The sequence below is a fragment of the Grammomys surdaster genome, unplaced genomic scaffold (assembly GCF_004785775.1).
Source record: "Grammomys surdaster isolate TR1022 unplaced genomic scaffold, NIH_TR_1.0 126278, whole genome shotgun sequence".
Classification (NCBI taxonomy): Eukaryota; Metazoa; Chordata; class Mammalia; order Rodentia; family Muridae; genus Grammomys; species Grammomys surdaster.
Genome location: NW_021621078.1, coordinates 8,455,479 through 8,466,414, shown reverse-complemented (window position 1 = coordinate 8,466,414; position 10,936 = coordinate 8,455,479). Strand labels below are relative to the sequence as shown.

The window sequence follows — 10,936 nt, the reverse complement described above, 5'->3', positions numbered from 1 at the left end:
GGAGAGAGAGGTGGGGGAGGGAGAGAGAGGTGGGGGAGGGAGAGAGATGAAGGCCAAGATGGAACAAGTCACTGGCTGATGAATTAAAGATGACTGGAAAGCAGGAGGTTTGGGGGTCCAACTCTCATAAAAAATGCCAAAGGTTAATGTCAGGGAGAAAAGTGCCTTCAGATGCCCATGTGCTACTGTCAGAGTCAACAGAAAGAATCCGAGGAGCCAATGAACTGATGGGATTCCAGGGCCGGGCAGGTTGTCTTGCTCTTGGAAGGGTCGAGCCCTGGTTCTCCCATGGTCCCTGGCAGGAGGAGCTGTCACAAGAATGAAATGAGACAGTGTGTGTCCAACCCCTAGGATGACATCTGCCCACTCGGGTCAGCTCTCCTGCCCGATCTTAGTGTGAAAGACAACCAATGGTCCCAAAACAATTCTTGATTTGAATGAAACTGTCTGGTGACGTCTAAAGAATTTCACATAATGATCCAATGGGCAACTGAAGTGCCAGCCCTGTCAATCTAGGCAACAGAATCAGGAAACAGGGGGTGGGAGGCTAGTGATGGCATGAGGAAGGCAGTGGGAAGGGCAGTCACGGAAGCCTTTGTGTGAGCTTCAGGAGTCTGGGGCACTTGCGATTGGCAAGCTCGCCTGACCCCTGCTTGAGCCCAACATTCTGGCTCATTCCAGCAGTGGGTGCTCTGACCCTCGGAAAGTCCTGTGTGCAGAGCTGGAATCTCACCTATATTTCTAAACCTTGCAGTCTTATGCTGGCCTTTTCTCTCATTTCCCATTACTGTCCCTTACCGTCCTCCTGGCCGATCACCTCTGGTTCTACCGATCTCCCTCAGTCCCTGTGGCTCCCAGCCCTCAGCCTACCCCACTGATGCCTTCCATCCAGCCCTGCTGTGAGGTGAAGGACGAAGAATGTACTGCTTTACGAGTGTCACCTCACTGCCTAGCCACCAGCACCACAGCCTCCTTACAAGAAGCTTTTATGAGTTCTTTCAACTTAACTCAATATCAGAGACAAAAATCAAGGAGATGAGCACAGGATGGGGTTCAGGGTGGGGAGAATGCCCATCCAAACCCTGAGAAATGACAAACAGAGACAGGGCCTCAGAGACAAAGACACTGCTAACCTCCTGCCTGCTGAGATGGCTTCAGGACCCTCAAAGAGACTTCACCAGAGATGTCTGTTGACATCTTCTGCCACTAGGGGTCAGGCACTACCTACACCAGTCCCTCAAAGGGTGAGAAATTAGCCTGCTGCCTCCCTGCTCCCTGTGGTTCCAATTCTGTCCCATTGTCTTCTACTCCTGCATCCATATTATGAGGACAGTAGAGAGTTAGGTCAATCCAGTGTTTCTCAAACCATGGTCCAAATGTGCTATATCCATACCACACAGACAAGTCAACTGTCATTTTGTCTTTCTTTTTACTTCATTACAGATGATCTAGAGATAAGTACCTTCCAAAAGGCAGTGACATACAGATCCTTCATTAGAAAAAGTCCTGCAAGGTTCCCAAGAACATGGCCAGAGCCACCCCCTGGAGCCACAGAAACATCTTCATCCAAGCCAACACTGCAAAAGATGAGTCTTTTCCATTAGAAATGTGTAGATATTCAGATTGTCATCGACAAGAAAATGAAAACCTCCAAACGTCAGTAGACCGGGCAGGTCCTGAGACTCCTCCAAGCAGCTTGGTTTACAAGCAGGTCTCGGTGTCCACAAAGTAACCAGTGTGTGACTCCTGGAGGGGAAGCTTCCACTCACAGACAGAACTAAAGTGAGGTGTGAATGAACCAACCCCATGGGGGCACACACAGCCTACGGCCACAGTGGCCACAGCGGGTCTGCTTCTGAGAAGGGGTCCTCTAGGGAAGACCAGTCTGAAGGGGACAAGGAGTAAGATGGCACTCATCCCTGAGCATCCTCACCTAGTGCCTGCCTGTGAGAGAACTTTCAAGCCAGGTGTTTTCTTTCTGAAATCATTACAGATAACTCTTTATTCTGGAGACATCCCAGAGAGGTCTAGGATAAATCCCCCCCAAAAAAAAAATGTCAGTAATCCTGACACCACAGTCCTGCCTGAGGCACTGGAGCCAGACTCTTGTACTGGGCCAGAGCCATGCCTGCCCCCTTGCCCAGGCCTCTCTACTTGGGAGACCTGAATCAACACTGAAGGGGTTGACAAGAGAAGCCAAGGTTTCCTTCTGGGGGAAGGTCATCCGTGCTCCAGAGACTCACTCTGTGTGCCTGACCCTGATGGCTCCTTCTATTCCTCACAACTTTACAACCTCAAAGGCAGGTATGAAATCTGAATGGAAAAAATGGGTCTGCCTTCAACCACAGAGTTAAAAACAAGCCCCTGTTATACTGGCTCATAGGTCAGTCATAATAGAGTCTTGCAGCATACCCTCTCTTGAAAGCCCCTCTAGGAATACCTCAGACTCCCTGAAGTGAAACACAAACCAACCGCTACTCCTCCTAACAGATGCAAGAGACTGACCAAACTGGCCTTGACCCACCGTCCTTTAGATCTGCCACCAGTCCTAAGCTGCTGAGCTACCTCACCCATCGGACCCATGGGCAGAATGTCCACAGCCTACGTACAATGTCACATAAATATTTGAAACCTTAAAAAAGTAGCTCCTACATGTAAAAGAAAACTTGTAAGACTCAAGGCAACAAAAGTTCATAAAATGTCTGCAAGGCCCAGCATCGTGCTAACTTGTCAACCGCAGCTCAGCTCTGAGCATGCTAAACAGACTAATTTCCTGTGGGAGGTGGAACACTTTGATAGGTGTGATACGAGGTGGGGCAGAGCCCCCAGAGCCTCAGAAGGCCACTAAGTGGCTGCCCCTCGACCTTCCCTGGGCCCAAGCCTGTTTCCTATTACCTAGCCTCACGCTGACCCTCCTCTTGGTGAGGCAATCTCTCCACCATGGCTCCCTCTTCCTTCTCCGTTCCTTTTCCCCTCTGTCCCTCACTTTTCTCAAAAATGAAGAAGAATCTCCCTATGTAACCCAAGCCGTCCTTGAACTCATCATGTTCCTGACTTGGCTTCCCAAATGTTGGCCATACAGGCATGCTCCTCCACACCCAGCTCCTCTTGCATCTAGACCCCCCCTCCCCAGCTCCTCCTCCTTCACAGCAGCTCGGCTCCTCCCATCCCCGGGAGGAATCTCAGCAGCTGGTTCCAGCTCCGGCCAGCAGAGCTATGCCTGTTCTCAGCTGTCCAGTTGGGCAGTGAACAACTGACCCAGACCTGCCCAGGTGTGGCCAGTATGGGTGGAATCTTCATGATCAGAAACTGGGTGGGAGTATCACATAGCTGTTAAGAATTTGGGAGACCTGAATTCAACTCTGTCTCCAGGGTGACCTAGGACAAATTATTGTCTGTGTCTTTGTTTCCTCACATGTAAAACTATACTTACAATTACTAAAATTGAGTGCAAATTATTATATCCATAATTCCAGCCTTCTTCACAGAGCACTAATGACAGTTGGGAAGTTTAAGACTATATGTAACCTATACATATAGCACAGTTAATGTGTGCCCTATTAACAGCTAAGGGTTTTTTTTACTGTGTCATAAGTGATCTGCAATTTCTGGGCATTATTCCAATGAACTCTCACAACATGGTGACAGAGGTCCAATTTATTATCTCTGGGTCCTTAACAAAAAAACTAGCTTAGGAACTTTAAAGATCTTGCCTAGTACCCTGTAGCTGAGACTTTTAAAAACGCATGTAATTCCAATCCTGGTACCTTAAAATGTCATGTTTATGAATCTCTCTCTGATGGGAAACCTAGCAGAAACTTGAGCTTAGAGTCGGTAAGTGTAGGTGTGAGCCTCTAAGATCCAGGGTCCTGAGACCCCATGGCCTCTTGTAGCCTGCCCTCCAGCACCCGTGTGTTATAGGAAATATGGAGAAATAACTATCCAGTCAAACGCACACGATTATAGTCAGGTTCAAATCAGATGCCAATAAAAGTGCTGTGTGGACCAACAAGCACACAGCCAGGACATGATGGCGAAACCATCTCTGCCCTACACTGGTTCTGTGGTCATCCAGGCTCCATCTGAGTCCTGCTGAGAACAGGGAGCCCATTCCGCATAAAACTACTCTTCGATGCAGTGGCTCCACCCACCCACCTACCCACCCCCAACCGGGCTCCAGCACTTGCCAGCAAGGACGAACCATGCAGCCCCCACCTAGCTACTGAATACCCCTACGGCTGTGGCCTCAGCCCCATCATTCTTCCCTGAGCTCCTCGACCACAGAGGGAGACAGCAGAAGTGGTGGGTCTTAGTTCATATGGCCTCCTCTCCTCTGCTCACTCATCTACCTGCTTACAGGATTCCTGGGCTGAAGATGGCCCAGGCCAAGGGAGAGAGCATGGAGATATTCCATGCTCTGGAATCACTGCTGGCTGCTCCAGCCTTACACACCATGCCCCAGCCCTTTGCAAAGTCCCACCTCATCCTGTCACCTCTGACTGGTCCTTGGGCTCTCAGGATGGATCCCCAATAACTTAGCCACTTTCTTTCTCTGCCCTCTTCCACAGCAACCCAGAGTCAGCTTGCATCCGTACCTTAAAAGACTCCAGGAATCCTCCATGGCCCCCGTTCTCAAACTTGTCCTCCTCTGGGCCCATGCCTAGCATGACCTGAGTGTGTGTGTGGAGTTCATCATGAAGGTTGTCCAGGAGAGCAGCCCGGGTCCGGTCCTAGAAAGGAATAGTATATGCAGGTGTTCAGACACCACCAGCAGAGATGTGTACTTTCTTCTCTGCCCCAGATGTCTGGTCTAAGGGCTGCTGTTCTGTCACCAGCCCCTGACCATGGTGGGGATTTAGGAGGAGAATGAGCTTCGTGCTCACTAATGCTGCAGTTAGAACAACTGTTCCAGGCCTGATCCTGCTCTCACTCTCCCTAACATACCAGCTCTTCCAGGGCTTACCCTGGGGACCCCCACCCCAGATCTCAGACCAAGATCTATCTATACAACCCCTCTGCCCATGGCTCTGTAACAGCCAGGTAGCAGCCAGGGACATGCATGCAGCCTCCAGGGGGCTCCAGACACAACAGACTGGACAAGCCCTTTCAGCAGCTCCTCTCCCAATTGTCCCCATGTCACCATGACCCTGAGCTGAAAGCCTGAGTCACCCCACAATTCCACTTTCCCCGCCCTTATTTCTAGGAGTCTAGCATGTCTTCCCAGTCCTAACTTTAAAGAAATGTCCAACCTTCTGACATTGTGACCCAATGCTGTCATCTACGAGAACTGCACAGTCAAGTTACCACGGGGAAAGTTCATAATGATTTATACCTACTGGTCTATGATTTTTGCTTGAACCACACTCATGGCTACCCTGGGGCACATGGGGCTTACAGGCCTCTGGTTGGACACACCTACCTGCAGTTTAGCCCAGTGCCTCCTGTGATGGGTTCACCTTTGTTGAGCCTCTCTCTTAGACTCTTCAATAATTTCTAACTGGCCAGTTCCTGTTCTATCTCCCCTTCAACCTCTCCTCCTGCTCCTCTAATGCCTGCTGACTAATGATGTGTCTAACATGCGACTCAAACACTGCTTTAAAACGTCATAGCACACACCACCTACAAGCCACAGCCCTGCTCCATTCAATGCAGCCACCATCTGCACCTGAGCCTCATCTTCCAGCCTCAGGAGGCTGCCATCCGGTCACACCTCCCACCCCACAATGTCTGATTCTGTTTGGCCTTTGGCTGTTCCATGAGTCTTGAATGACTTTCCAGACTCTCTTCATGTGAAAGCTTCATCAGACGTCAAGATTTCAGCAGCTCAAAAGCAACCTCCTCCAGGAAGCCTTCCCTGAACATACCCTCCATCATCCCTAGCAGAAGCAGTCACTACCCACTGGCTCCATCATGGCCCAGAGAATAATAAAGTACACTGTATTACACTGTATTACAAATCATAGCTTGTCTTCTGTAAAGGCCCCTCTTCCAGCCTGGGCACTACATAGAAGTTATGTCTCACTCACTTATTCTCGATAACAAAGCAAGACCTGGGCATCCTACATGTTCAATAGAAAAACAAACCAACCAACAAACAAAAACCCTGGTGATTGGCTGCTGAGACCTAGAGTCTAGATGAGTTCCTACCAAGAAAAAAACAAAAGTTCCCAAACAACAGAGAGCAGAGGGCTTAGGAGAGAGCAAACCAGCCTTGAGGAGACCCTCAGTCTGGCACCCTCACCTCCAGCTTGGCGAACTTGTCCGACTTGCAGCAAGCATTCTCGGCATTCGTGAGCTTGGTGAGCAGAAACTCCCGGAATTCTGCGCCCTGAAACAGGTAAGATGCTCAGAACTCTCCCAGCCTCTGCTGTAGATAAAATGCCTCCAACCACAGACAAAAAGGCAGGAGAGCCCCTGCATTAGCCCCTCTCATATCTGGTCATTTCCAGCCAAGGCCCAACCCACCTGTGAATGTACCAGCTTGGGAGCCAACTTCCCCAGTACTGGGAAACCCACCTGCCATATGGCACCTTGGTCACTGGAGGCAACTCTTGCGGCTGGCTCCGAGGTCTGGAGCACAGTATAAAAGTCCTTCTACTAACAGGAAGGCAACCCCTGCATCAAACTCCCAACAAGGGCTACATTGATCTCAAAGGGTGAGGTAGGGAGATATCCAGAAAAGAGATACCCCCAAAGCTATAACAAGATCTTCCCACAATGCTCCCAGACTATACTCAAGCTCGTCCAACTACTGACACTTGGGGTGCAGAGATCTGGGGTCTTGGATGTGACAAGTATACAAGAACAGGTTCTTACCTTCTGGAAAACAGGTGGGCTTGGCAGAGGGGGTCCAAAGGCGGGCACATCTTCCCTTGCAGTGACTGATACCTGAATGAAACAGTTTCATGGGGGCTTAGACAGATGAGGAGTCCCACACCTTGCAGCAGACCAGCTTACCCCTTCCCTCCTTCCCAGAACACAGAATGTCTGTGTGAGCATCACTCACAAGCCCCACATGCTATTCCTCTAGTGGGCTGGATGGGATGGAATCCTGCATCCTTCCCTCTGCCTTCCGAGGGGCCAGAAGCAAGTTGGCAAGATGATGCCCTGGGCTGGGGAACCACTGGGACCCTAAGTACAAACAGTGCAAGTGGTGGCCAGGAGGTTTACCTCATTACTCCATCACAGTGTTCATCCCAGAGAAGGCAACTGAGGACTACTGCTCATTTTACTGATGTGGAAACAGATGGCAAAGACATGGCGCAAGCACCCACAAAGTCTGAGAAAGGGGCACAGAGAATCCAGACTGCTCCAAACCAGCTCTGAGGCCCCATTAACCTGGCCATATATCAAACTCACTTTGAGTGTTTAAAAGGTAACTACTGGACTACAGAAATGGCTCCACAAGTTAAAAACCAAAAGTAAATAAATAAACAAACAAATAAATAAAAATTTAAAACCTAGCCGGGCAGTAGTGGTGCACGCCTTTAATCCCAGCACTTGAGAGGCAGAGGCAGGCGGATTTCTGAGTTCGAGGCCAGCCTGGTCTACAGAGTGAGTTCCAAGACACTCAGGGCTACACAGAGAAACCCTGTCTCGAAAAAAAAAAAAAAATTAAAAACCTGACACACAAGCTTGATAGTCCCCAAAAGAAAATCAACTCCGAAAGTTCATTCTTCTCTCCACACCTGTGTGCCTGTGTCCCCACAACACATCACGTGCACACATGCACACACACCAACAGCAGCAGCAGCAAAAACAACAACAAATAATAATTTACGTTTTTGAAGAAACAAGTACATACTGGTTGCAAGGAGAGCTTGGGACTCTTAGAAACTTGACACAGGCAGTGACCCAGGTCTCAAGCCTGACTCTACACACAGAGCCAGCAATTCTGGCTGAGGCTTGAACACAGAGATACCAAGGGCACTGGCTGGGAATGAGGCTGGGGGACATCCAGGCTCTGGCCTGAGACTATAAGGCTGGACTGTCAGACCATCCAGAGACTCCCATAAGGGTGGTCCTGCAGCAGGTGGCTTCCACTCCTCACCTCCTCTCTCACTCAAGTACCTTGGCTTCACCTGCTGTCAGCCCCTGAGGCTACAGGGCTCTGGGGAGGCTGCCCTATCCCTTCACTAGCAGTAGCTGACGTGAAGGCCCTGGCACACTGCCAACCACTCTGTCCTGTGAAGTAGGGCAGATGCAAGAGTCTGCCGGACTGGGTGAGCAGGCAGCCTGGGGCCCTGCCAGGTCCAGCAGAGAGAAGCAGAGCTTCGGTCAATGGGGCCTTCTTCCTACAAGCTCAAGGCCATTTACACGGCCCAAACTGAGGTACTCAGAGTCAAGAAATGGTTTGTGTTCACTGACAAGATTTCTGGCTAAGCCTCAGCTGCTAGACACAGCTCCCCCTCAAGCCACCTACCATACACTGGTGTCCCAAGTCTAGAATTCCATCTCAGAACAAGAATTTGGCTGTCCGCTGTGGATATCTGGGACACTTGGGACAAAGCACAAATGCCTACAGGCCCAGCTGTTTCCCTGGCCTGGCCCCTCCTCCTCAGGCCTGCATTAAAGTCTGTTCTGACAGGGTAAGTGTCTTAGAAGTGCCTTTAAATCCACAGGTCAGCAGGACAGGGCCCAAGTCCTTTCTGGTACTGTTCATCCACTGCCCATCTGTACCCTAGCTCCTCCTCTAACTTGGTCTCCTCAGGCAGCTAAGCCTTAGGCATTCCCTCCTCTCAGCTTGCAACCAGATGCCCAAGGGAGCTTCGAGAGTGAGGGCTCAGATCCAACAAAGCCCCCATGCCCAGGGATGGCCTGGCAGGTCTGTTCAGAGGGAGTCATGATAGGCCTTCCTCAGCTGCCTGCTTCACAGAAGATTCTTAAAACCTTGGCAGACCTCCAGGAGTGATGTGGAATGGCCCCTGCGGGTAGGGATGGGGAATCCTATTGATTGCTGAGCTGGAATCTCTTTCAATCTAGAGCGATGGGAATGAGATCCCCACTTGAGAAGTGATCCGATTCCACACTTCATTCACACCCATGGAGCCGGTTTCTCACCTGCCCCAGAGGCTCCTGGGAAGACTTCTAGCTCCAGGCTCCCTGGCTCTGTGGCCTCAGCTCTAAGGGCCCTCAGTGGCAATCAACCATCTCTTCCCTATGAGCAGACTAATGGGCCTTGTTAGGCTTCAAGAAGATTATCCAAGGGGCTAGAAAGATGGCTCTACGGGTAAAGGCACTGGCCACCAAACCTAACAATCTGGGTTCAATCCCCGGGAGCCACGCTATGGAAGGAGAGAACTGACTCCTGCAAGTTGGCCTCTGATTTCCATATGCACAAACACACACTCACACACACAGATACAAACACACACACACACTCAGACACACTCACACACACACATAAATAAATATAGAAAATAAAGAAGACTATTGTAACGCAGAGCCTGGCACAGAGCAGGAGCCACCATCAGTACTCAGGATTTTTGTCAGTACTTCCCCCACCCCGAGTCCCCAACCTACATGTACAAAAAGGGTACCTTCAATACAGAGTTCCCGAAATCAGCTGGCAGCCCATACCCAACCCTGCTCCCATAAGTAGCCAGGGCCAGAAGGACCCTAATGTTTTAAAATCCATCTTCCCTGGTTTGCAAAGATAGAAATAGAGGCCTAGAGACGGAATAACAAAGGGACAGAAGCAGAGACCCCAGGCTGCTGTGCCATTCTGTCCTCTGGGGTCCCTCCTGCCTTTTCTCTCCTTTCTCATTGTTGGTCCTCCTACTTCAGGGTTCAGCTAAGACCCAGTGTCAGTCAGAGCCCCTGAGGGATCTAATCCAGTTCTCCTCACAGTTTGTGCATCACCCACAGTGCCTGGGGCGTGGGGGCTCACTCTGGAGAGCATTTTAGAAGACACGGCATCTTCAAACCAGCCTCAATAGTTGGAAGCAGTCTTAAGATGCTGGTACCCGGGGTTCTGTGATGCAGGGAACCCTGTGGGAACTGACCTCTGGTCTCTCTTCCCAGGAAACAACAAAACAAACAAACAGAAACCAGCACTTGGTTCCCACTCACGAGATCTCTGAGGGCTTGGAGACCACCTGGTCCTACCCTAAAATCCCTGGCTCAACCTATCTCTCATGGGTCCCAGGCCCCTCAAACCAATGGGACACAGAGAAGTGCTGCCCTGGAGGTCAGGAGAATGAAGGGAGGCAAAGAAGCAACCAGTGAGGAGGACAAAGGAGTGTGTCCTGTCCCTATCTGATGCTGAGGGCTGGGAGTCGAAATAGTCTAATATATCCCACACACCTCCTCCCATTACAGCAGGTGACCCTTTTCTTTTTTTGCTTTTTTAAATTAGCATGTACTAATTATACATATTAATGGAGTTTAGTGTACTATTTCCACACTTGCATGCAGTATACACTGACTAAATGGAACTTGCTTTAATCCCCCTCGCCTCCCACACCCTCCTCATCCTCTTTTTACTTATTTAGTTTTTAACAGGGTCTCACTATGTAGGCCAGGCTAGCTTGGAACTCTTGATCCTCTGCCCCTGACCCCACATCTGCCAGGATTTGAGGATTACAGGCATGTGTCACCAGCAGTGGCCAGGATGACATTTTTAGCTTTCATGTATCTTAGAAAGAAGAAAAATCCCCGGTCATGAGCCTTACCCATGCATTCTCACCAAAATCTTCCAATTAAATTTGTTCATTTGTCTACATCATCCAGATGCAGAGACAGGGTCTGTGTGGCCTCTCTAGCCTTCATTTTCTCTTGTCTTCCTCTCCTCTTTTCTGACCATTCTCTGCACCTCCCCTCCTCCCCTTCCCTCCTCCCCTCCTCCCCTCCTCCCCTCCTCCCCCTCCCTTCCTCCTTCTCCCCTCCTCCCCTCCTCCCCTCCTCTCCCTCCCTTCCTTCTTCTCCCCTCCTCCCC

General features: G+C 50.2%; 1 protein-coding gene across 3 annotated transcripts in view; it reads right to left on the bottom strand.

Moving 5' to 3' along the window:
* The window catches only part of Rap1gap2 (RAP1 GTPase activating protein 2), a 183,708-nt gene that overhangs the window by 17,645 nt on the left and 155,127 nt on the right, over positions 1–10,936 (bottom strand). For all 3 annotated transcript variants that reach the window (XM_028759252.1, XM_028759253.1, XM_028759250.1), the window contains 3 exons: positions 6,817–6,888; positions 6,242–6,328; positions 4,596–4,730 (listed from right to left, as the gene is read on the bottom strand). In XM_028759252.1, the coding sequence (XP_028615085.1) occupies positions 4,596–4,730; positions 6,242–6,328; positions 6,817–6,888 (294 nt within the window). The remainder of the gene's footprint in view (positions 1–4,595; positions 4,731–6,241; positions 6,329–6,816; positions 6,889–10,936) is intronic.